Here is a 27,855-nt window from a genome sequence, read left to right as displayed (position 1 = left end):
TTAATGTACTGCTGCTCTAAACTGTATTAAAATATGTATCTGTAAGGGTATAATCCCCCCATTAATATTTTTATCGGACACGAAATCTAGCTCTAAGCCAGCATGATTGTAATTAATATTTAATACATTTTCTGATCAGGTGTATAATTCCCCAAACACTTTGCTTCCTCGCTGATTTACCGGCTTGGGTTTCGAATTAATTTTAATTACACCGCCTAGTTGGCGGGACAGAGAGGCAGCTATTGTTGCTGTCTCATCAATTTGCGTCCCCAGCGGAAATGGCCACAAGAAACCAAAAAATCCAGGAGGTGGAGAAACTTCAACTTGAATCGAAGCAAGTGAAGCATTTCGGTTTTTTTTTTTCTCAACTTTTGGCACTCCGGCAATTGAGCGCGAATTTCTTGGTGGACTTGGTGGACGCTTTTGCATTTGCACATTTCCTTTTTGGCCTGCTTTGGTTGCACTTTTTCCGAACCCATACCCCAGTATTTCACTGTGTTTTACTCAATATTAATGAAGTCATTAAGACGACATCTTCCTCGAGATCGGCGCGTAATGCGAGCGAATTATTAACAACGTTCTCCGCACGAAAACAAGCTCCAAGCCCCAGCTCGAAACTCCGACTTCAGCTCCAGCGGCCTTAACTTCCAGCTCCCTCCGACTTCTTCAGCTGAAGTGGCGTGTCCGCAGTCCCGCCAACGGCTCCAATAAACAACAACAGCAACATCAGTATCAGCGGCAGCGGCAAAAATTAATACACGAGTACAAAAACAACAAGAGACCGAAAAGGAACACAAGCGGCTTTCATAAATTTGCATGTCGCTGTCACAGGCAAGGGATCGCCAAAGGGGGCCAGGTTATGAGGGGGCGTGACAACAAGTCAATTCGGCTCTCTTGGAGCCCAAAATGTAGCGCAGAAATCTGTTTTCGGCAGGCCAGAGAAGTGAAAAATCTTTGGCAGACAAGACAGGGCGAGGATATTTTTGATAACGAATGTGCAAGTACACTTTTCAAACCTTTTTTAAATTTTGGGATATTTTTTTAAATTATCAGTTCTAACAAAAGTAAAGAAATTTCAATAATATTATGTTAACTTAAAGTTAATATATTTGAAGAAGTATATTATGATCCTAACTAAATCCTGAAAAAGTAAGAGAATTTTAAGGCGGATCCTCGGGGGGATAAAAGTAAAAATAATAAAATATAATATATTTCTAATATTTATAGCGTATTACAATTATATAATGTATTATATTCCAAATTTTAGATGTTTACTTAACCATTTCTTTTATAACCCCCCCTCAACCAAATCCTGGATCCGCCACTGGAAAATGTATTAGCTTGACTTTATCGATTACATGTTCTATTAAACAAATTATTATAAAATTATTAATATTTAATATTAAATATATTAGATTCAACCAAACCAAACAATTTTAATTTATTTTAATTTATATATTTATTTGCTCATTCATTAGCCTGAAGAATCCTATCCTATAGAACTTACAAACATAAGGAGTTGCTATTCAGTATTTAATATATACATCTGTTATATTCAAAAATTTAAATAGAAATAATTTTCTAAGATGTTTAATTAGTAATATTAAAATCCAAATAGTTTTATTGCTATTTACTTTCTAATCAGGACCCAGGCTCTATAATAAACTCCCAACTTCCTGCATACCTCTAATCAGTAAGGGTACTCCCAACATTAAATGTAAACACCAAAAACGCCAAAATGGAAGAGGAAAAATTAACATTGGGGTATAAAGAACTGCTGGAACAGCGCAAAAAATTGTTGAACGCATTAGAAGATTGATGCTGGCGGCTGTTTGCTCTGGGTTGAGACTGTGGACCTGGCCGAAAGTGATTGAAATTTTTGCTCTCTTATTTCGCCCTGTTTACTTTGTGCATGAGCAGATTTCCCTCCGCTTTTTTTTATATATTTTCTTTTATTTTTGGCATTTTGGGTGGCGGGCATAAAAGAAAAGGAAACGAAAATCCGGCAGGAAGGAATGCAAATGCAAACACAAGACGTATTCAAGTTGCTGGAGATGTTGATTTTCGAGCTTCCTTTTGGCCATATTTTAGGTAGTCGTCGGGTAACTGGGTTAATAAGATCGCCGGACCGTTGGCCACCACTCTATTCGGCTATCCGGCTTTTTTGAGTAGCCGCCTTTAATAAATAGCTGCTTTTAGCCCGGCCAAAGCGACTCATTTATTATGCATCAAAGATAAACCTAACTGAGATTAATGTCTCACTTCGGCAGGAGCGACATGGGCGATAGATAGTTGGCAGCCACTGTTTGCTGGATTGTCAGTCACCTGAGCCCAATCATCTCACCTGGAAAAAACAAAAAAAATAAGGGGGGGACTGAGGGTAATTGATAGCGAAAGGGTGAGAATCGGTCTGAGATTAGCCAGGCCAACCTGTGCCAATTATGTCCACACACAGGTTGTAATAAAATAAACTGCACGCTTTATTATTCAGAATCCAGATCAACCGGGATCTCGAGCTCAGGCAAATCCAATTATCCGTCGTTGTTCTTGGTTATTGTTGTTACATGCTGTGGGTACTTTAATTTTAATTTGCCGGGCAGCTGCAAGAAAGAGAAAAGCTGACCAACACGCAAAGTCAGAGCTGTTGAAATTGTGCTAACCTTGGATCTCGAATGGGTTCGCCTTATTCACTCTGCTAATTTGAATTAATTTTGTTGTCAACACGTAGTCATATAAGGATGTGAACAGTTAGCAGGCAATCAAAAGTGTAATTGGGGGCCGAAGGAAGTCGGCAGGGCAGGTGATCTCGGTCTGGGCCTGGGAAAGGAACTGCCCTGAGATGGGTTAAGTAAGGAGATTTTTGGGAGATTGTGCAACCATTGGAAAATTGAATAGGGGGACAGCTTTATAAAGGAGAAGTGAAAAGGGGGGAGAATGATATGGGGAATAAGTGGCCACACTTTAGACAGTGAATACAAAACAATGCAAAAATGGTTTTATATTATATCTTCTTTATCAAAAATATCAAATGGTAAATCATAATTTTCAGAAAAAGAAAATTATTAAAAATTCCTGGAATACTGCAAATTTAAACACTTATAATACTATTTTCTTTATGATAAATACAATCTCTAGAAAAATATTGGTTATATTCGAATAGCACCTGAGGCTATATGCCATCGCAGCAATCAAGGCCAAAGTAAATTACGCAATCCACTATCGGCAGATGGCAAAAACTTTCCTAACTTTCTAACGGAACCGCATTGGGCTGTTCCCAATTCTCGGATCGTTTTCCTTGGAAGAAACCAAATCTATTAACGATCGATTGAGGAGAACACCTCCCCGGGTATCTATGTAGGTTGCCTAGGAACGCCCAAAAATCTCAGCAAGCTCGTTGCGAATCGGCACCGTCGTTAAATACAGACTGGCGGATTCTATAAATCAGGCATATTTCTCAACACCTCCGTTGAGCACTTTGAACACTTTCGAACCCGCTCATTAAAAACCATTAAGGAAAATATTTCGCTTGGGAAAAATTATGGCGTAAATGATACCCAGGCCCGCCCCCAGCCACCACCGACTGCCACCCCCTTTGGGCCAGGCCAGCGACAATAAACGACCTCCAAGCTTCGAGCCCGGCTCGATATTCGGCTTAAACGCGTTCCGCCGGCTTAACTCGGTTTCTGTGTCATTTTCTTGTCTGCAGCTCGGGTTTAAGCGTCAAATAAATTTAAGTCTACACCTAAACAGCCAGCAAACAAAATAAAATAAAGCACTAGGAAAACTATAAGGAAAAAACTTTTTCGTTGCCTGTTCTTTGTTTTTTCTTTTTTTGTTTCTCTCAGCTCTTTGCAACGAACATTTGCAACAATTTGTTATTGGCCATTTAAGCCGTTTGTTGTTGGCCGTTTGTTGCTTTTGGCCGTTGGCGCACCAGAAATCTGTTGAGTGTTAATGACATTTTTATGTTTTAACGCTTGAAAAGCTGCGGCCGCGTCCATTTTGGTGGCCTGGCCCCCTGGAAAAAAAGCCCAATTGAAATTCCCGCACCTGGCTATGCTCTATTTTTGCGTTTTTCTTGTATTTTCTCTGATGTTGTTGTTGTGCGAGGTGAGGTCTCTGGTTAACATTCGTTGGTGGTTTGAGTTATTGACTTGGTCTCTGCTCATCCAAGTTTAATGGTGGTTTGTTGTTGGCCAGGCTATTTCTGGCCGGGATGACAGGTGACCTGGCCAACAAAGTGGTCGGGCTCTTTTTTGTACAAAATTGTTAGCAAATTGATGGAAAAGAGCAAAAATATAAAAGTAATAAAGCGATTTTATGACCGAGCATAACCGAAAAATTCATATAAAAACACAGACTATTCCTACTATTTTATATATGTTGATAGAAAATTTTTAATACAAAAATGCGTTGAATAGTATAAAGATTAAAAAATAGTTGTTTTTAAAAACCAACCACGCTAAAGAAAAATAGAGCAAAATTATCATAATAATATTTATGTCAACTATAAAAATCACATTGTACTAGGTACAACAAATTATTTTATTTTTTTTACAATAATTTAGTTTTTTTCTAAATTAAAATTTTTTATCGCACGTAGGCTTAAAAGGTCAATTATTTTTTCTGCCATAAAATCACCGATCAGAATTATGCACAGTTTATCCCTGCATATTCATGAGCACAATGGCTTTCTTCAATCAACCCGGCTTTCTTCTTTCTCCCCTCCTCCGCCAAAACCGAATTCAATTCCGTTCAGTTTTGGCCTCAACTTGTGTCAACATTAATTAAATTTTCTGCGCGCATTTGCAAAACTTTTTGAGCAGCTAATTGGATTTTGGTTGCTGCATCACCAGCAACAAAACAACCAGCGAAAATAAAGCAAATTCGCGTGCAGCCGCCGACTAATAACCGCCAAAGTCGCGTTGCAAAAAAGTAAAAAATACGAAATACAGAAAAACCAGTCGCCTGCTGCAAGTTTCCTGCCTTGGCTCCTGCCTTCCATGACCTTCCTTTCCGCTCCTGGGGAAGTTTTTCAAGCGAAAAAATGTGAATAAAAAAGGAAATACTCCTATTAAATGTATTCCTTTGTTTCAGGCTTCACTGGTGCCTGAAATTTCGCCAAATGTTTTCTCTGCCGGCCATTCGGCATTTAATGATTTACGTGGCCCAAACAATTCCACAGCAACACCGCGATAAAAAGATGTTGCAAGATCATTTGCCAGATTTAATATATTTTAAAGATTTTAAAATACATTTAAATATTTGGTTTATTTTAATAAACCTTGAAAGGCATTTATTAATTTTAAAATCATTAATGGCAAAAGTAGCATCTTTAAAATATGTTTTATTTGGGAATGTGAAATAAATTGAGAAATCAGATATAATTTCTCTGTAGTAAATTGGTCAAATAAATCTAAGAAAATTAAGGATTGAGTGAATAATTGAAAAATAAATTCCCTAATTTCGCTAAATTATTTTTCCCAGTGCAGGCCAAGCAGGTGGTCCCAGGACGAGGGCAAAACTGTTTGACTTTGGTCGCCGCGGAGTGCGTGTGCGGGTGGGAAAAAGAGTCTGGTGCGGCAATTAACAAGTGCAACGACTCCGCCGCTTCCTCATCCTCATCCTCATCCTCATCCCCATCCTGATCCTCATCCTGCTCCGCTTCCTTGGCAACTTCCTTCCCCGCCACTTCCGCGCAACCAAAAACCCAGCGATACAATGGCCGAAAAAGAAACGCTCCAACTAATAACACTTAACTAAGGCTTGGGCCTAAGCCAAAAGCCAAGTCTTAATTATGGCAAACAACTTTTTGTTTTAGTTCGCAGCTAAAACGCTTCCTGTAAGACACAAAGCTGCCAGCTACTGAACTTTGGTTGCACTCCGCTGGGCTGACTTTTTCCGCCTTTTTCCCTGCCACCCCCTAGAAATTTTCCAGGAAAACTGCACTGCACTGTGCATGTCGCTACATATCAACAAAAGATGCAGCAGCCAACACCAGACTGCAGCGGCCACCTCCTCCGCACACTTGCCGTTTTGGCTCGGTTTCGGTTGTTTTTCTCCTTTTTTCGGTTTCTGCATTTTTATTTTTTTGCAGACTTCAGTCAATGCACTCTCTATGATGTCGTCATCGTCTGACTGCACAAAATGAAAAAGTTTCGCAAAAAAAATAATGAAATCCAAGGCCCAAAAGGATAAACTTGAAACAAAAAAAACATGCATTTAGAATGTAGGTGTGTGAGGGCTCGATAATATCCTTTAAAAAAATATATATACAGGAATAAAAAAAATTTAAAAACATTCTAAAATAAGATCTGTATAAATTATTTTGATAAAATGTAACGTTATTTTAAACAAAAAATATAGACAAAATTGATTTTCTAAATATTTTTAGGATCAGAAAACAACATTGTAATGGGAAAAATACATTTAAAATTATTAGAATTGTTTCATAACGGTTAAAGATCTAAAAGAACATTTTTCCGACTATTTAAATGGAGTGTTTAATTTTCACTGAATAGTATAATGAATGAGAAAGGCGTCTGGTTCCATAAAACCCCATGACATTCATAGTTCCCAGGGTATCAAGAACAGCAATTCCACAACCAACAAAACAACACAAAAAGTAGAAAAAAAACACTCGTTGCATTTTTCTTGTTTTGTTTTATTTTTTTTTGTTTTTTGCAAAAAAAGCGAAAAACAAGAATGATTATTAACGCCTGTTGGGTATGCCACAGGACGATGTCTGCCGCGGTTCCGACTGCAGCTACAGCTACAGCTCCATCTCCAGTTCTGGATTCTGGATGGTGGGTTCTGGATTCTGGATACTGGCTGCTCGGGTTCCCACTTAGACTCCTCGAAACCAAAAAGGCAGGCTACTGTGCAAACAGTGCCCCGTGTGGCTGTGTTGCTTTTTCGGTGCAGCAGCCTCCAGTTGGGATGCAAAATGCAACCGGGCAAAGCCAGCCAGCCAGGCAACATGTCACAGACCCGCGGGCTGGAGCTGAAGAAGGTGGAAAGTTTGGATGACGACGATGATGATGGGGGGAGTTACGACAGCACCCCGAGTTCCCCTCACTCATTAGGCGCTCGCTGCACTTGTGTCTGCACCGTATCCTGGCCAAAGTCGGCATTCGGGGGCCCTGCATCCTGGCCTGCAACTCCATCGCCGTCTCAGGCAGTTGCAAATTACGCTCTCAGACTCAATTGTCTTGAGCCTTTGGAGACCGGCAGTAGGAACGGGGACCCGAAACGACAACAATGCCTGCATTTAAACGCAATCTTCGCAATGGCTAGACAGACAGGCTCAAACTCAGACACACATTCCCCTGAGGCGATACGAAAAAAAAAATGAAGAACAAAAATGCATTGGGGCGTAGGGCAGCTGGAGGCGTGGCTAGGTGGCAAAAGCGTCGCGTCATCGTCGCGTCTGGCACTTGAGATTTTTGTATATGTTCATTAGAATGTTCCTAACATGGCGATGAGGATAGGAAGGTGCTTGAACGCCCTGAAGTATGCAACACTTTTGGCATGCACTTCTTTGATGCATGTGTAAATTCTGCTTGACGGTACAGTTGTGCGTGGAAAATTTTTAAAAATCATTTACGCATTGGAAAAAATGTATAAAATGCCAAATATATGAGATTGTTTGCGAAAAACTTTTCACCAGAAATTTATCGTTAAAAAAGGGATAGTTCGAACACAAAATAAACAATAAAACATATAAATATTCCAAGTTTTCTACGTCATATTATTAAAATATTTAAGAAAAGGTCCAAAAAGTTGTATGAAAAATGCACAATAACAAAGTTTATATTGCTAAAGAAATGGAAAACCTCTACAAATGTGAATGGCTTACATGAATGACATTATCGAAATTCTAACAAGTAGAATAAGCAGACTTTACTTTACTCCACACAAAAATGCAATGCCATTTGCTGTAATAAATATTAAATTAATGAGTTGTATTTTTTTCCTATTTCAGAACCTGTCCATGGATTTATGAGGTAGGTAAAACCCTCACCACCGCATTTAGTATTTAAATCTGTTCATGGGCACAAAAGCGGCTTACGATTTATGCCCGTGTGGCAAGCCCAGCCGAAAATAACCTGCATAAAAAATGTATGGAAAAGTAAAAAAAAAATCCAAAGCAAATAAAATTATAAACGAATCTATTATGACAAGTGCGTGGGCCGTACAAAGTATTTTTTCCGTCAGCATTTATTTTTTATATATTTGTACTACAACAAAAGGCCCCAGAATACGGGGGCTGCTGGCTGTCCAAATGATGTTGAAGTATGTTTAAAGCTGAGGGAGGCCCATCATCGTGTCAAACGGCAGCCGACTGACAAGAAAACCTAACGATCAAATTAATAACGCCAACAAAAGAGACCCGATACCTGTGCCCCTGCCACGCCCAGTCGCGACCGAAAAAATAAAAATATTGTTGGAGAAACAACAATAAGCACAACAACAGCGACAGCTGTGATTGACAACTATGTTGAAATATCAAATTATAATTTCATAAATAGATGGGAAATAAAAGAGGCTAAGAGGCTTTAAAATCGGGTAATTGCCTGATCTATTAGGGCTGGGTGTGGATGTATCCGTAAAGATCGTGTGGACCAGATTGAAGGTCAATGACAAGACGTACAAAACATAATTGATTATTAAACTGACAACTGTAGTACCTAAAACAGTATTAAAAAAGGGTGCGGGTCGGGCCACAAAATGCATGGAAATTCATTAACCAAGATTGAGAAAACATGTTTTAATTTCATGCCTCGGATATCGGGCATTAAAAGCGAAAGAATTTTAATTGCCACTTGGCCGGTGGCAGCCTTGAAATCGGCCGACTCGTGAACTAGAAAATAAAAACACCAACTGCAATTGGCTTTGGCATTCACATGGTTCGTTATGGCCATATGAAAGTGCCACATAATTTTGTATCTCTCCCAAAGGCCCCGGGGCCAAAACAATTTTCACACCGCACAACCTGCAATGGTAATATATATATATATCCATCCGTGTGTTAGCTCTTCACCATTTTGGGGGCAGCGAAAATGAAAAACCAATCAATGCCTTGCCGGCAATATCCATTGCGGTTAATGTTGTTTTCTGGTGTTGGTTGTTGGTTGTTTGTTGTCTGGTGTTTGTTGTTTGCTGTTCGGTGTTTGGGGCGTAGTTCTAGTTTAAGAGCTTCGCAGTCGTATGTGGGCTGCATTTTTTTTTCGGCCAGTGATTCCAGTGAGATTTCCCTCCAAACTTGAAAAGAAAGTGGCCAAGATTTTTGGCCAAAGCCTACGTGATTTTCGGCTTCAGTTTTAATGCTTGCGGATTTTTACGACTTACGGTCTTGGGGTTAGAGAAAACATTCTGTTTAATTGATTCTTCCCAAAGGATTTCTACGGGTGATCATCAAAACTTCAGCTATAATTTTTTCAACCTATCCTGGGTGTTAATTCTTCTTGGCATACTTCCTTGGGCTAGGTCGTAAAAAATTATGTGATCTATGATTTTGATCACCTGCAGGTGTTTAATAAAATGTCAGTCATTCCAGTTAAAACAGTGTAGAAACTACGATTGTCAGTGGTGAAATTTTAAACTTTTGACGAAAGTTTAAATTTTTATACATTTTATAATTTGGTTCTTGTTATTTGAAAAAAGTAGGCTAACAAGTTCATTAAAACCTAGAAAATAAAATATAATAGTACATAATAACCGGAAACTTATTATGGTCTATGATCGTTTAAATCCATTTTGAAAGGCAGAGATAATGATTCTCTTTAGTTAAAAGAGAATAACTTTTTTTACTGAACAATAAAAATAAATTTAAATGGGAGCAATGCATTTTTCTCAATATCTCAAAGGGTATTTAAGGGTTTCCCATACTCCGCAAGCAAGCCCTGACTTTTACAGCCCTCTCCCTAGGGTTCTTAAAGGAAATTAATATCAGATTAGTTTTCCCTAGCAGCTCCGGAAGCGAGTTCATTTAAGAGTTTTACTATATTTTTCCAGCCATAAATCAGGAAGTGTATAAAATACAACCCATGACAGACCCACTCCACTAAACGGCCGCTCCCACAGGCCCAACAACACACATATGATGCGGCGACCATCTATCTAGGGTAGCCAACCTCTTGGGCTTATAATTATTGTGAGGCAACCCGGTTTGCAAGCTGTGCAGAATTTTTAGTTTACGAGCACATAAATGTAATTGGATGCGCAAAAAATATTACAGTATCCAGAGGAGAGTGTTTATAAATTTGCACACTCGCACAAACACTCTACTTGGCAATTTGCAGCCAGCTGCAGTTGCAGTTGCAGTTGCAGTTCCAGGAGGCTATTGCGCATGGGCAAAAGCCGAAACGTGTCATCATCGATTATATGGCCGGGGAAATGGGAATGGGAATGGGACTGGGACTGGGGGTATCTGGGGGATCTCGAGGAGCTGCTGGGCAAACAAGTGGCTGTTACTATCGCTTTGTGTTATCGCTGACGTTGGCAGTTCCCCTGGGCGCGTAACTCAAAGCGACAACACTTGACACTAATTAATACATACGCACCGACCTGGGAGCGGGCTTTTCAGCCACCCAACCTCCCATTAACCATTTTCCATTTTCTATTTTCCTTTTTTCCCGACTGCCAACCAGCCACCCACTCAGTCGGCTTGTCGACGAGCTCGTCGCATTTCAATCAAGACCACGTCAGTCATTCACTCAGTCAGTCAGTCAGTCATTCAGTCAGTCGAGATTCTGGCTTGATAAAGTTGTTTGAAAGTGTTGCAGGTTGCACACACAGAGACACGCATAGTTGACTGCCTAACTGGCACATTGACTGCAACAGCAGCAGCAGCAGCAACAGCAGCAGCAGCAACACTTGCAACAGCAACATTCAGGAGTAGGAAGCATCAGCACAGGCAGCCGGCTAGAAGAGTGTGCCCCATTGTACTGGGCGATGCTTATCAGCCTGTCGACGTCGCGGTCTCCTGGCTCACGCAGCCCCACCCCCTCAGAATCAACTACCGCCCCCTAGGAACCACCCATCTAGGCGCTACTTGATAATGTTTACCGTTGCACTTCCTACACCGATTAAGGTTAGCGCACTTTAAGCCAACTGTTGAGAGGCGACGGGTTGGCCAAAGTTCAATTAACACTTGCATACTTAAGAGAAAATTGAAGGGGGATTCTTTATGAATTTTTATAGATGTATTTATAGAAAATATTTGATAAGCTTTTAAAGATAGTGGAAAATTTTTCAAGATCATTCTTAAATAGTACATATATGGTTCCAAGGGCAGATAAACCTCCCTACCTACACCAAAGATTTGTTAGCATAGGAATAGTTCCAATATGCAGATCCTACTTTTTTCTGACTTAAGGTAATTAATGTAAGAATATGTATTGCAAAAAATTGGATTATCATTTTTAATGTTGCTAGCCTTAAACATAATTTTAAAAATATTTGATATATCAATGGCACATCCGAGAAATATTTATTTTTATTTAAAAAACTTATTGATCGACATTATGCAAACACTTATCTATAATGATCTGCTTCATACCTTCATAAGTATTTAAAACAAAGGTTAAAATGTTTTCCCTATTTGCTAACAATCCCGCCAATATCGTTTAAAACTTTAAGCCCTTTAGAAAATTCAAATCAGCCCCATGAATAGTGTACAAAAAGAAACTTATTAAGTAATTTGAACCACATTTCCATTCAGGCTCGCGCTGATTTGACTTTAATTTGAAATCTTACACACCAATAAGCCACATTTAACTGTCAAATTTCCAAAGCAAAATATGCAAATTAAATGCGGTAATTCTGGCATTTCCTCTGTTATTATAGCCAACGTGCCGCATTTTATTGACCAATTAAAAACGCTTGTGATTTTGGACTGGCTGCTCGACCAAGGGGGTGAGGCGGGAAATGATTCATCTAAGTCGAGAGCTGTCTCTCAAGTCATCAAGGAAGCCATATCAACCTTTTTGGGCCTCTGGCATTTTATTTGTGTATGCTTTTTTGACAATGCCACCAGACAATGATCGATGAAGTTGCGCCTTGGACTTTAACTTTATGGCCGAAATCGAAAACCGGGCCGAGAATGAAATCGAAAATAAATTTTCAATTGATAACAAAGGAAAATCGACACAAACTGGCATTAATTTTCGGCTCTTTAGAGCCAACTTTGACACCCGATGCTGAATAAATGCTTAATTAACACTCAATGGCGCGCCTTAAGCGAATTTTGGTGTGGGGCTGGATTGTCATGGGTTAAGGGGGTGTTTCCAGCTAAATTGCGGCAATTGAAGGCGCAACGAATGCAACTCAAAAGTCTAAAACCGAAATTAAAGGTTTTTTTTTTGGACAAAAAGTAAACAACGCCAAATTGACATTTCGCCTCTCGACAGGCAGCGAAAAATGTATTTATTTTTTTGGCTATTTCGTATGGTTTTCTTTTTTTTTCGCAGAAGAAGGCAAGCCCAGCAGGTCGCCAGCGGAAAATTCGCGAATAGAAAATGACAGTTGCAGTTATTCGGTACGCCAATCGTTGAAATCAACAAAGGCCGTAGTCGAGTCACTAAAAATGACTGACTTGACTGACTTTGTTTGGCCAATTGCCTGCCGATTGGTGGAATGAACAAACAAACGGGCGGAAAGTGAAAAGCGGCACCTGAGGGCAAAAGGAGTTGCATTGCATCATGCCCCGCGGCCTTTCAGTGTAGTGGTGAGTATCTGTGTGGGTGCACGAGCAATCGATGATCGGATCGCGTTGAAATCTACTCGCATGTAACGTTTAAATTTGTTGGAAAGTCCACCGATACCAACTGAGCTGTGGCTTTTCAAGCCTGGTTTTCCTTTTTTCCTACACGATAAGAAATAAAATGTGAGAAAGTAGTAAGTCTTAGTAAAAAATACCATCAAGTTAAATAAACTTTTTTATATAAAATTTTTGTAAAAATTAAGCATTCCCGTTGACATTTTAAAATGTATTGGTTTCAAATAATTCTTTCTGTGTACCTTTTTTCGCTCTCTCGGAGAGCAAACAAGATTTGCACGATTTTCTTGTAATTTTCCGGCAATTTCCAAGTACGAAGAAACCTCGCCAAGTGCCGGGCCATATAAATCCTCAATGTTTGTTTAATTTCGTGTATTTTTTTCAGCCTTCCTCTGTTTGCTTTTTTATTTAGTTTTAATTTGTCCCCAAAAAAATAAACTTGCCAGAATGCAATGGCCAACAACAACAACATCAGCGAAATTTGGCTAATTGTGTGGCGATCATTGCTCATTACGGCTCATTATTTGTTGCGGCTTGTAGTTTTCGGCTACAGGTTCTTGTTCCCAATTTTTTCGAGGGAGGGAAACCCATTTTATTGTCAATGATCTTGTAGCTAGATTAGCATAGATATTGTTTCCCATTCGCGATTAGATGGCCGGGCACGATTTTGTCGGGGACAATTGGAATGTATGTAATGCGCTTGTTCCTAACGTGGAACTTAACAACTTTGCAACATAGTTACCGGCAGTAAAAGTTTTCCCTCCGGTTCGAACAGGAAGCTCCATTGGCATGGAATGCCCAGAAAACCACCCGAGATAACTATAAATTCCGTATTCAATCAGCTTATGAAAGATTTGCATATTTATTCAATGATGATGCTTCTTAAGGTGTGTTTATGACTTTGAAGATGGCGTAAAAAGGCCTTAAACATATTTACATTTACAGATTAAATGCCTTTTGTTTGCTTAAAGTGAACTTAAAAAAAACATAAAAGATATGGATTTTATGATTGAACCTACGCGTTTTTATTATTTTGTATGCTATCTAGTTTCTTTTTCTAAAAATTTAAAGAGAAGAAAATATTTTTTTATTAGAAAATGATTCTTTATTTTATTTTAATATACAGAAAAAGAAATATCTGATCTAAGTATCATCAAATTTCTGACTAATTTTGATGTTAAGCCCCCTCATTATGTGATACATACTTCATTAAATCCATTCCTAAATCATCTGCCATTCTATTCATGAGACAAGATACCAAACTTGGCATGATTTCATTGGCAATTAACTGGGCTCATAAAGACCATCACTAAATGGGGGCATAAAAGCCTGGCCAATAAAAAGCCAAGCTATCTTCTTTGTTTCGCTGGCAATTTGGTAACTTTTTTCTAAAAGATTATAAGTATAAATACGTAGGAACTTGATTTGGCATAGGCAAAAGCGAAACTGTGTATGCGATTCGGATCTGGCACATTCGTCCGTCCCTCATAAACATTTCAGCGTATTTCCAACGTAATTCCTTTCGCGTGATTGGAAGATGCTATAAAAAATTTTTAGCTGGTCTCCAACGAGCATTCGGTTTTGTGTTTTATGGGTCTGAATGAGCGTTTCAAATGCCCGGCCATTGTTTCAAATGGCAGTGAGTAAATAAAATTGAGCAGCCCGACTTGGCGTTTGAAAATTGTGTTGATTTTGCATATGAGCAGAGGGCATAAACCGACCGTTTTTTACGACTTTCGCTTTTAATGGCCAGTGGGCCCGGAAAGTTGGTCTGCTGTAGGTCGCGTCGCCAAGACTCAGGTTCAGGTCTTAAATTCGCAGTGCCACTTACTATATTATGAAATATTCGATACCCCGGCCAGTGCAGATCGAGGCCGCCTGGACCTCAAATCACAAGAAAATCTATGGGGCACGCGGCACGGACCAAGTGAATTAAATCAGTTCACAATGAAAGCGAGAAGAAAGAAGTACACAAGGAAAAAATTGCAGTTGTTACTTACAGTTTACCAAATTAAAGTTCTCAAAGGTTTTAATTCACAAATTTTGAAATATATAAATATAAGGACTAGATTAATTTTTCCAAGCAAATAAACCTATTTGAGCATAGAAATGTGATATATTTTTATGGTTACCGCTACCAAAATATTTTTTCCGATAAAAAACTTTTGACATAAAAATTCGAAAATATTTAAATAAGATATATGATATATTTGTAATAACATTTTAAAATATTTTTTTCGATAAAAATATGATTGAAAATTAAAATTTGGATATAATACTTAGGTAACCTTTATTTCGATTAAGCCATTTTTCAAATATATAAATATTTCAGTACTAGTTCGTAATCATGTCTTGTATTTTAAAAAGAGAGGGAAAATATAAAAAAAATATATTTCATAGACCATATTTTTCTCCAGTGTAAGAGGAGGGGTCAGGGATTGAGAGATTGAGGCAATGCAAAGCGATACAAATCGAAGCGGGACGATCATCGACTGGCTCACTGCACTCGCCCGATCAAGTTGCACTTTCTGGCTGCCGATGTTGCTGCCGTGGCCGTTGATGTTGCTGTTGCTGTTGCAGTTGCAGTTGCAGCAGTTGCTGCTGCAGCATTTCGAATTGCAGGCAGGTCCTCTCCTCATGCAATCGTGTGGAGTTTGGAGTGTGCTGCCAGCGGCACAAAATGCTCGACATAAAGGGCAAGAGTTCAGGAAATTGTGACTGTGGCAAAATATTTTCGCTATTCTTCACAGTTTTCCATTTTTTCTTTTCGCTCTCGCCCCGGCGAAACTGTAGCCGATGCAGATGAAGCCGGCTCTTTGGCAACACATCGCCCAAGGAGAGTGAGATGAACACTTTTTATGATTTTTTTTCAAACTTATTTTTCTACATGCCGGCGCTTTGGGTATGCTTGAAAGTTGGCGGAAAATTGAAAGTAATTGTCACCTTTTGAGTATTTTCATTTCGTTTTCCTTTTGTCGCTCGGTAGTGGCGTGGAAAGTGTGCCTTTGTGATGAAAGAGAATGAGGTTCGTTTGGGGTAAAGGTGAGCTTGAGATGTGGATGAAAGTGTGGCAAATGTGAGGTTTACGGATGGCAAAGATATTTTTAAAATCGATATTAAAGCAAATTTTTCATAAGATTTAATAGTGATATTTATTGCTAAAAGGAAGTCAAAATAATGAAAGACCCACCTCCTCCATGCTCCATCCACAGCTAATTTGTATGATACATCTTCCATTTAATGACTTCATTGCCAACTCCTCCGACTTAGACACTCGATTTCATCTGGCAGATGCATCTCTAATCAGCAATTGTTGTTAAGAATCTCCATACATGACACAAGCAATTAATTTCCAGATGCCTTATGCAAGCCCAATGGAGCTTATGTGTGCATGTAGGAAATCGACTGTGATTCCAGTTTGTATTTATTTTTCCCTCTATGTATCTGTTTTTTTCTTTTGCACAACCAATCTGCCGCTCTAATAGAGACCTGAAAGTCGTAGGCACCCCCGCAAGGAAACACACTCGACACAGTCAGTCTCTCAGTCAGTCATTCAATCAGTGAGTCAGTCAGTCAAGCAGCGGGCGGGGAAATGGATTTACCACGCGGAAAGTTGCAAGTTAACATGGCTGCACATTTTGCCAACGGGAGATGGAGATGCATGCAACTTGCAACACGGGCAGCAGCAGCGGCAACATCGTCGTGCATGCAACACTTACCAGCAAACAAAATTAAAGGCAAATCGCAACCAATCACAAAGATTACCCCCACACACACACGGGCGCACAACAAAATGGCCAAAGCCACATAAAAGTGGCCCAAAGGCGCCGTTGCATTGGTATTTTAAACACTGCCAAGGCGCATAATCAAAACGCTTAAATTATAATAACTTTATTAAGTCTCGACTTGAGGAGTGATCCACCCGCGCCCTTTTTCGCCTAGATCCCAGCCAACATGAAAAACGACAGAAAAAAAGCAGGTGTAGTGCTGGAAGAAAGCAAAAACAAAAGCCAAACAACAACAAACAAATGGCAAACAGGTAAAAAACCAAAAACAAATCCAATTCAGGAAAAAAAAACGATTGTCTGCTGGGCGCTTTTATTATTTCTCTCGAGTGGATTTTACTCTGTACACACTCGAAGCATTGTTGGTAGGTAGAGTTTGCTGCCTGCTGTTTATGATTGTTTTTTCATTTTCTCAAGTGATGAGTAGGATATCTGTCTGCTGTTGTGGCCAACAGAGTCGAGCAACAAGCTATTTGCGACTCACGACTTTTCATGCAATTTTGAATTTAAAATTCTTCACACACTCTTTTCATTATGTGGCTTCATTCCAGCTCCTCCAGATAGATCCCCCCACTCCTGATTCCCCTCCAGAAAATCCCCTTCTAGGGTAAACTCAACGGCCCGCCATCGAAGTCGAAGGCAACGCAAAATAAGATGCTACTCTTGTGGCCATCTTTGAAGTGGTCGTTGTAATCGGTGTAAGTTTGTAGGTTCTGTGTGTTGGGTGTGTGTGCGAGTGTGGAACCACCGGAGGAAGACGCCTCACAATCACGCGCCATTCAAGTTTGGATTGTCGCTCCAGAAACAATCACAGTGGTTGCATAAAGATGCATACCAAATCTTTTTAAAAAATTAAGAAAAATCAATAAAATTTTAGAAACATAAGACAACAATTTTAAAATTGTTAGAATGAGTTAAAGAAACATTCAGCTTTAACAGAACAATAGAAGTATGGATCCGTATAACCAACAGATTATCGAAAAAATTATCTTCACATTTATTATTATGGCACTGATAATAAATTGATAAGAAATAGTACTCAAATCATTTTAAGCAGGGTAGAATCATGTGATATAATCAAAGGAAAAGAAATCAAAAATACGATTTGTAATATTTATTTTACAATACGCAAAACTGATCCTTCGATCCTAATCATTAAAAAATCATCTATATAAGGTATCAAAAATATAATAACATCTGCAATTTACTGTGTATCAAAATTTAAAAACACTTTGTAGTTATAGGAACATCAACCATGATAAAATAAAATAATATTTGTATTATACTAACTACCTTATAAAACCTAACCTCAAAATATAATACAACTCATACGTTTACCAAATGTTATATATCAAAATTGGGTATATATCATTTTGAAAGGGACTTAGACCTCAAAATGAAATCCTAGAACATTATGGTTTTTTATATTAGAAAAAAGACAATTATTTGGATATTCATTGGTATCTTATAAAAATTATCCTCTCAGGATTTTTTATTTAAGGTCATAATGCAATTACCAATTAATTAAGGTATTCTTTAAGCATAGATAATCTATCTAGATCTCGGAATTGTACAACCTACTGTGTAATTTCTTTGCCAAAGTTCCTCTTCTCAGTCTTGTATGTGCATTTCCCACGGCAAAACCACTGTGCATCTTGTGGAACTTGGTATTAATGCCTGTGCAACTGGCCAAGACAGCGGTTGCGATGAGGATGACTGGTCGCTTGGCTCGGCTTGGCCTGGCTCAGCGAGTTGCCCACGGCTGTGGATCTGGCTTTGGTCCTAAGTCCGCTCTGCGGCTCAGCTGCTGATGATGACTTCGAGCTGGTCTCGGATTCGAGGGAACGAACGGACCGCCGCCACTTGGTGGTCCAATTCAACGAATTGACTATAATCAGTCTAGAGCCAAGTACGTTTCAAGTGTCTACTCATGCACTTCTGTGTAGCGTGTGGTGGGCAACGCCAAGAGCCAAGAGCCAAGAGTCCATATAGCCAAGAGCTGAGAGCCAACAGCCGAGAGGGCCAAGAGCCCAAAGGTGCAGCCGCCCATGCCGGCCGGCAAAGTTGGCTTAGCTAAGTTGGCTGGTGGCTCGGCGAGTTCCAAGTGGTTTGCTCTCATATGCAAATGGCTGCTCCCGCTCCCGATCCCAAACCCAATCCCGCCACTCGACGCAGCTCTCACGAGTGCCGCGGCGCACAAAATTAATTTATTACAATGCAACAAATTACAACACTCATTAATATTTTAGCCAAGTTCTGTGTGTGCACCGCGAAAAAATCAGGAAAATCCGTTCTTTATTGGCATGTACGGTGCTTAGAATCATTTAACCTATTCCTTTTAAACTAAAATCAAAATATTATTTTGGTTTCTTTAAATTTTTAAGGAATTGGTTTATTTTGTAATTAACATCAAAATAAAACAAGAGATATAATACCATTTTAATTTAAGCCCTTGAGGCAATTATAATAATAATATTCGATTTGAAAAAATTAATATATTCAAGCTCCAGCTAATAAATACCTAATGATACCTCTTTCCAGGTTACCATATATTAAAAGTTTTATGAAAGTAACCAAGAATACAGAAAATAAAAGCATTTACTAATAAGCGATTTATATCAAGTAAATCGTTTTGTTTTTGATAGAGATGTTATATTTTAAAGTTAAAACATAATTTCTAATATGTCCATGCAATACACAACACCTTAATTGTTTAGTTACAATCTCTACCTATTTTCTTCAAGTGCATATTGCGTAGTTGGCCAAGAGTTGTAACATGTGACTGGTCTGGAATTTTATTCGCCGACAGGTCCAAGGAAGCTTGTAACCTGCATGTTGACTGGTTCGGTAAAAATAATACCCAGTTAGGGTAGGGGGCGACGAAAAGGGCGTGGCGTCTGGGACTGGGACTGCGACTCTCATACCTAATAAATCTGTAATTTGTAATTAATGTGAAAAATTGCCGCCCGAGACGGGGAACAAGCCTAAATTGTTATTATATGGCCCCAGTCCAAGATCCAGTCTGAGTTGAGTGTGGGTCAGACTCATAACTCTTCCACAGGTTCGCCAGTGTGTGTTTCATAAATATAAATTAAGCCACTTGACTAACGCACAACGCGTGTTCGAGTCTGTGCCAACCAAATAAAAAAAAAGTGAAAACTTGGTCAACTTACTTTGCCAAAAAAAGACTATTAAGACACACATGAAAAAAAATTCTTTTTTATTGCACTTACCAGCAGGTCGCTTAGATGGCCCCAAGATGAGGGCACATGGCTCCATTGTCTGCTGAAAGCAACTCATGCGGTGTGATTAATATGGAAGGTGGCCAAAATCAAGGAGAAGCGGCTGTTCGACAAGATAAAAATAAATTTGAGAAACAGTTATTTATAAACAGAGAGACAACTCAATCAAGGGAAAAAGAGTTGGGAAGATCATTTAAAAGATATCAAAAAGTGTATATTATTTCCTCAAGAGACTAGATAACATTAAATCAAAAATGTTTCTTCTTTAGAGTAGGTTAAAATTCCTCTTAAGTGTAAACCTTTGACTTAAAATACCAAAACTCCAGGGACTCCAAGTAAACATTTAAAATTTCCACAGAGTTCCGTGTTCTTTATTTTTCCTTTTTGAGAGTTCTTCAAAACCGTTTGCTTTGATGTTTCTAAATTTAGAGCAAAACCATCTGGAACACAATTCCGCCATTAGGTAAAAAACAATCAAATTGCTTTAAGGTCGCCCGACAGCGAATCGGGCGTAAAAATGTCTGCATGATTGATAATATTCGAAAGTTGCAAACAAGGCAAGACCGCAACGGGAACTTAGAAAATACGAGCATATAGCCATATTTGCGATATAACCCCCGATGGCCCCGCCGATTCGATGCGGATCGAGCAGCGGGGGCAGTTCAATTGCTACCCGGTCAGTCACCGAATGAAAACAATTTTTTAGATCTTTTTTATTGTTTTTCTTACTATTTTTTTGGCCAAAAGGTAACGCAGCTGAGTGAGTGATTCAATGGAGCAAAACGTGAGCTAAAGACGTAATCCAGCAACAACAATTGTGGCAACAACCAAAAGCGTTTATACGCCTGATGAGCGAAACTGTGGGGCGGTCGAAAATCGGTCGGCCTTTTGAAACGATATAAAAATTTTTGTTATTCACTTGTGATATTTTATTTTTCCCAACGAATCAATCACAATGATTATGATAAATGATTTCGGCGTTTTTTATTTATTCACTATTTTCTATCAAAGTTCCATTGTCTGGAATGGTATTTATATCTCCCAGAGTTTTTCGGCTATGTATTTCTTGGTTTTTTTTTGCATTATTAAGCCGGATAATGGGCGATCAGTGAGCTGAGCTTGTAATTGCTGGCTTATAAATCACGGTGAAAAGATATAATTTTGTTTCCGATGATCTGTTGGTCGATGGCCGCTGGCCTACTCTTTGATTAGCACATTTGTCTGGAGTTTCACTTTTAACGTACCCACACACCGCTGACCCATTGAACTACTCATAGTTGTGGATTTTTTTTTACCAGCTCACCTTTAATGCTGATTTATTTCTGGCATATTTTTTATCAGCAATTTTTAATCTTGTTAGGAAACTTCATTAGTGTCAACCGGCAGTTTTCTTGGGCTGATTAATGTGTGTCAGACGGGAGGGAAACTTTTCGGTAGCCCAGGTGGAAAAACCTGTCTACCACCCATGGAAACTCTGCCTCAATGGCCACGCCTCTTCTGTGTTGGTCAGCTGCATTAAGTCTTTATTGTGGGATTATTAATTGGGGTGGACGTTGGGGGTGTGCATAGTAATGAGGTGGGCTTGGATAAATAAAATAATAAGGATAACCGAGCACCACCAATGGGCATTCCATAGTTTCGGGAAAAACAACTTTCAAAATACAGTAAGGCGATCGATAAATTAAACAATGCATTATTATACACTAAGGAAATTGAAAAATTACTGAAAATTATGGAAAATTAAGTAAATATCAAATACTTAGCTTGGAGGTTGGTATAACTTGAATTATTGTCCAATAAGGTTTAGATATTCTTTTAAAATAATAAATTATCTTACTATATTTAGTGGCTTTCCCGATATTTTACTGTATCTGCTAACCAGCTCAGGTTGCTGACCAGTTTTGGTCACCAAATTTGACAACATTTGCCAATATTTATGAATTACTTTGTCCGGCTTTATTTTATTTATGTGTTGGGCAACAAGTTAACAAGTTTAACCGCTCCATTACAGAGTCGCCCCAGCCGGACAAGACGCCATTCCGATCCAGATCCAGATCGATGTGGCCGGAGACCACCGACTGAGGTCCGCCCGAAGGTAGAAAATGGCGGACATTTACCAGGATGCCAGCAGTACGCTGCGCTCCGTGTTTCCCAACTCGCGGCTGGATTCGCTGGCCGGAGTGGATCGTCGGATGGAGAGTCAGCTGCCGGGACCACCGGATCCGGATGCAGTCACCACGCCCACGAGCATTGGCTACAATCCGCTGAACGACGACGACTGGTGGGCCAATGCCATCGAGGTGGACACCTTCGACTCACCGCTGGCCTTCGATGCTAGCGAGAATGGTCTGTGGAACGGACACTTTGTACCGCCGCCGCCCCGCCCGCCCTTCCTGGATGAAAGCGTCGCCGCCGACGGCCTGACCACCTGTGATCTGTGCACGTGGGCCTGGCAGCGGAATGCCTACTCCCTGGACGGTTCCATAGGTGAGTACATAGTGCAGTACAGGCCTCCTTATCATCCTCCCCTCGAAGGGCTCCTCTGCTCCTGTCGTTTTTCAATTAAAACTCCCTGCCAAGACAATAATCTGGCGGCCGTGCATCGATCGCTGATATCAATTTATCAAACTGATGTTGGGCGTGCGTGGCTCGATTGCTTTTCGGCAAGCGAGATGGAGAGACTCCTCCTTCGCCGCCTTTTGCACTCCACAAAAATATATATGACATTATTTTCTTATAAAATTTTGCAATTAAATACATTCCTATTTAAAGCAGAGCACGATTTAAATTTATCTACATTTTATTTTTTGTGCACAATACCATTCAGAGAACAGCCAAGCTTCCAGGCACATTAAATTACTTTGATACAAGTTCTTATTTTCAAAAACCTATAATCGTATGTTGAAACTTCCTTGTCTATATATAAACTTTTTTATGTCATTCTTTTTCAATATTTTGGATAATATCAAGGGAACTTTAAATAAATAAATATTTGTTGATACCCAAGAAAATTCAAATTGATGGCTTTATCAATAGCGAAAATAATAACTTATTAGCAGAATACTCTTAAAGAAAAAAATAATTTTAATATGCTATGATAATAAAATAAATATTATTTTATCTTCATTTTTCTGCGTGCACTTGCGTTTGCAAATTTAATTTGCACACATAACTCTTTGTGGCAGCTTTTGGTTTAGGCGTTGTTTCGCCAAAGTTTCGAGCCCGCGATCCGGGGATCCACCAGCACTATCGCCCCGGCACATCGCCAGTAATTTGTCTCTGCACTCGTAAAAGAAACCATTCGATGGAAACCAAGGGGGAAAAGGCTGCGGCTTAGATGCGGAAAAGTTTATGAAAATATGAAGCAGTGGGCGTGGGCAGCAGATGGGATAGATAGGATAAAGCCAGCGAGCTCTTTAATTTATCTGAGAACAAATGAAGCGAGTCGAAGGGTGAGCAACAAGTCGATCGACCAACGGAAATTCGGGGAAATGCACAGCTAAATTAAAACTCCTCCAACTACATATTAGAATCCAACACTCATTTACGTTACATGCAAATTTCGCCCTGCGGTGGAAAACCTGTTAGAACTCACCCCATAACCCAAATAATACTCGTAATAGCACAAAGCGAATGCCAAATGACCGCTGTCCATACGTTTATGATAGAGATGGTCGCGTTAGACGAGACAATTTTACTCAGAACAGGAACTCTATAAGAGTTATAAAAAAATATTCCAGTAATTCGGTTCTAGATTTGTGCATTGCGTACTGAATTTCGATCATCCTGTTAAAAGTAGGGACTCCATAAATGATATATGATCGTCTAAGGTTTACGATTTCACAAATTATCCTCCAATCTATGTTTTCTACTATTTTCTATTACTTTAAATTTCACCTATAAAATACTATATTTTATTTAGAACACAAGACCTAAAAAATGTTTAGGATATTAGGATTATAATAAAAATCCTCTCACGAGCGCATCTCTAAAACACAATCCGCACTGTGGGCTGGGATATGGCATGGCATTTAGCCGTTTGCCGTATTTGATTTCCAGGAATCGCTTTCAGGGCAAATTGAAGTCATTATACATAGTAAAACTCCACTGAGCCGGGGTCCGAACTCCAAAACGCAGCCTGCGATGGGTGCCTTGCGTTATTAGGCTAATTATAGAGCCGGAATGGAGCTGGTGGCGAAACATTTCAGCTTTTCAGTATATATAAATGACTTTATTCATGCCGACTGGGCGACTGTTTGTCGCGCCGAATGTCTGGGATTTCCTGTGGCCCCAACGACGTGTCAACTAATTTGCAACACTCACCTGGACGTGGGGCAGCCTTTTCCATGGAAGTACCTGCGGCAGCCTTTGGCAAATATTTTATATTTTACTTTTCAGATTTTTGTTTTTTTGGTTTGCTGTTGTTGTTATTTTTTTTGGCGAAGGGATTAAGCCCGCTCTGGGAAGAGCTGTGGTGAAAAAAAAAATTTGACTAATGTCTTAATTTTGTGCTTAGGTGTTTGCTGCGGTTCGTTTCGGTTGTAGAGGTCCAGCCATATCGGCTATGGCGGTACGCTACACCATGAATACTCCCTGAAAAAAGCGGAAAAGTCGTGCCTGGACTGCAGCGAATGCCATTCACTTCGCTTCATCTCGTCGGGTCTCTAAATTGAGTTTTTGCATGTCGTGCCCATGTCTGGGGACTTTGCTTTATTTCTGCCTATGTTTCTGCGGCTGTTTCGGTTCTCTGCCGCAGAATTGACAGCTGAATAAAATGTTATTATATTTACACCATAATTTGCATGGCAATTAATCAAATGGCATGCGAAATTCGACAACGGCCACGGAAAGGTAAAGGCAATCCCAGGCGACACATTTAGCTGGTGGGTGCCGAGGTATTTCTGGGAATTATTCTAACAAAGTTCCGAAGCGAAAAACAAAAGGCAAGCAAAAAGTTTCGACCAGCCTAAATGTCTTTATTAGGAGTTGGCTGCCTGAAAATGGAGCTCGTTAGGGTGAGCAAAAAAATGAGGTATGAGATTTTTTTTATGAAGGAAGCCAAACAGACATTTGTTATTTTCGGGATCATTGTAGAATAAGTGTTGTAGGTATATGAAAAAATGTGGCATATAGAATTATGGTATAACTTGATAAGCTTTTATTCTCATTCTAAGTTTTTGTTCATATGAATATTATTGTATAATATTTCTGAGTGGAAATTAATTAGTAAATTAAAGGAGTATAGGTAGTAAAATTCAGAACCGCTTAGCTTAGCACCCTGCTGACTTTCCCCATTATTGCTAGGCACTTCCATTCATCGAACCATTTGTATAATAGGATATCCCCATTTTTATGGCACTTCCTGTTAACTTAAACCACTCGTTTAGTCATTCTAGTCTCACATGTTTTTGCTTTATGGCAGATTAAGTTAACCGCTTGATTATTTCAACAACATATTTTCTATAATTTATGCCCCACTTTAGGCCTCCCGTCGCACCCATAAAAATAACGAGGGGAATAAAAAAGTATAAAGGGTAACAATTCTATATTCTGCAAATATTTACAGCAATTTGTGGCACAATAATAAAAATGAAAGGTCCCAGACCGAAGCCAAAGCCAAAGTCAAACCAAGCCAAACCAAACGAAACCCAAAAAAGGACTCGTGTTTGACTTTGTGCGGCTGTTGAATAAATGTTTTATAGCAATAACAACGATATCAACAACATCCGTCCAACAAAAACAGCAGCTGTTGAAGTCGACGGCTCCTTCCGCCTATTTTGATATTTTTATTGTGGTGGTGAAATAAATTCAAATAAATAAATTTAAGTTGCTGACTTTGGTCGCATAAAGCATTACATGGTAACGTTAGGGAACGAACTCTCAAGTTCCATCGCCATCTCATTCTGGTCCATTAGAACCTTTGTCCTGGCATGGGATACCTCCATAAATATTGAAGGACCATAGACGAAAACATTTATTGCCAGATTTATGCTAGCTCAACGCAATTCGAAAAGTTATTTCCCTACAATAACAGGATTAGTGAAACATATGATGCGATAAAAATGGGAGTGAGAGTAAGCAGCTTATAGCTTTAACAGGTTCTTGAATGTGATACAAGTCTACAACTCAATTTATCTAATAAAAAGATTAGAAAATTTCTTTGCTTATTGCTTAAAAATAAATAAACATTTAATACAATTTTTTTAAATAGAGTTTAAAATTCTTTTGTTTCAAGCTTCTTGGAGTAGTTTCCTCGTAATCTATCAGCGAAGTTCCCCATTTAAATGCTAATCCATCATCTTCCATCCTCAAATGGAAAATCCAACATTTTCCGCTCGGCTGTGCTCACTGACCATTTGGCCAGTGCTCGTTAACGCCAAGCTTTTGGCCAAATACATGACTAATCTGAAGATTATGAAATTTATGCAAAACCGCAAGAGACGTGATTCCCTTTTTTTTCGGCGTCTGTTGTGAGATATTCCAACTGTAAGCGAATATGAATGAATTTCAGTACGGTTTTTTATTTGTTCTTTCCACTTTTTTTTGATGTACTACCTCGCGGTTCCTTCTGTGTGCTCTGAGTCGTATAATTGTTGCAGTGAACGCACTGTGGCCTGAAGCCATAAAAAACAAACATTACATGGCACACAGACCCCGGAGAAGCTGAATGGAAGTGAGAAAACTTATTTGCTATTTTCATGGAATTTTCCATAATTTCTGCTTCGCTTCTTGTTGGAGTTTCCTTCCAGATTTTTTTGCTTTTTTGTGGTTTTCCGCCCCAACCCCGCCCAACTCCCCAACAGACATGCAAAAATGTTTTAAAAAGATAAACAGAAACGCTCGGAAAGAGATCGAAAAATTATTATTACTGCCAGTGCATCAGAAAGATTATGATGGTACTGGCTCTGTGTGTTGTGTGTCTTTTTGTGTGTGGCATTTTTTTCCATAATATTTTTAACTTTGTTTACATTTTGCATTTTTATTGTGGCGTCGTCGTGGACTTGCTCCCTTGCTCGGTTTTGCTCCGCTTTTGTTCCTTTTTTAATCAATTAGGGCGAGACTTGCGTAGGGGGAAGAATCGGAGTCCCCGGGCAGAAAAATGAGATCCCAGCCCCGAGAAACGTGCTGGACCACACACACTGCATTCAGAACTCAAAAATGCGGGCGCAGAACTAATAGAATTGCTGAAATGCTGATTAAAATAGTATTCACTTTTTAATTACAATTTATGGGTCTCATTTCGAGGCATTATTCTCGAGACTCCGTCTGGCGCGTTTTGTTACAGTGAAAGAACCCCGTCTTATATCCAGATAATCTTGATGATTTTTTATGGAAATTTCACTCATTTTGAATGCCATAAAGTCATTTGAAGATATTCCAATGTTGAATGTACGTTTAAGGCCCAAGGAAAATATTTTATTTGCAAAGGTTTCAAGCACCAGAACATATTAAACCATATAGATAATAATCGGTGGCTCAAATCAATCTGCATTTTTTTCTGTGTACTAATTATTGGTGAAACGATATCCGACTCCGTCTCTCAAGATCAAAGACCCATCTCGCAAAACGTCAGACAAACATTGTCTCGTTCTCAAGCGACAACATCAAAGGAAACTGTAGCCTCAGTTTTCCAGCGCCGAAACATAAACACTTTCGTAGGGGGAAGAGCACACTCTATTTGTTGGCGATGAAAAATAAAAATTAAAAATCAATTTTTTTTTACACTTTTCCCCTTACAAAAACACACAGCTCATTAGCAGCGGGGGTGGTTGGAACGGGGAGAAAAAATAAAATAAAACCAAAACTAAATGAGCAACTTTCAAAATTTCGCACCGAGGCGACAAATTCTGTCTGGTGTATTTTTAGGGTCTGAAAATCTAATTTACTAATGAGCCGTGAGCATTCGAGAAATGCACATAAATTTCGCCTAATTGAAAATCCATGCGCGGATAATTATGTGCGTCAGTCAGCATTAAATTTTCACCCGCTTGGGTGGAATTTTCGTGGAAAATGTGTTCTGTGGCTCTGGGGAAATCCAGTTGTTGAG

The 27,855-nt window shown here is 39.2% G+C and overlaps 1 protein-coding gene across 1 annotated transcript in view; it reads left to right on the top strand.

Moving 5' to 3' along the window:
* The window catches only part of LOC119555065, a 66,252-nt gene that overhangs the window by 17,370 nt on the left and 21,027 nt on the right, over window positions 1-27,855 (top strand). The window contains exons 2-3 of the mRNA XM_037866272.1: window positions 7,985-8,006; window positions 21,820-22,295. Of these exons, the coding sequence (XP_037722200.1) occupies window positions 21,911-22,295 (385 nt within the window). The 5' untranslated portion in view covers window positions 7,985-8,006; window positions 21,820-21,910. The remainder of the gene's footprint in view (window positions 1-7,984; window positions 8,007-21,819; window positions 22,296-27,855) is intronic.

This window comes from Drosophila subpulchrella, chromosome 3L (genome assembly GCF_014743375.2).
Source record: "Drosophila subpulchrella strain 33 F10 #4 breed RU33 chromosome 3L, RU_Dsub_v1.1 Primary Assembly, whole genome shotgun sequence".
Lineage (NCBI taxonomy): Eukaryota > Metazoa > Arthropoda > Insecta > Diptera > Drosophilidae > Drosophila > Drosophila subpulchrella.
The sequence above is the reverse complement of the archived record's forward strand: the minus strand, read 5'-3'. Positions and strand labels throughout refer to the sequence as shown.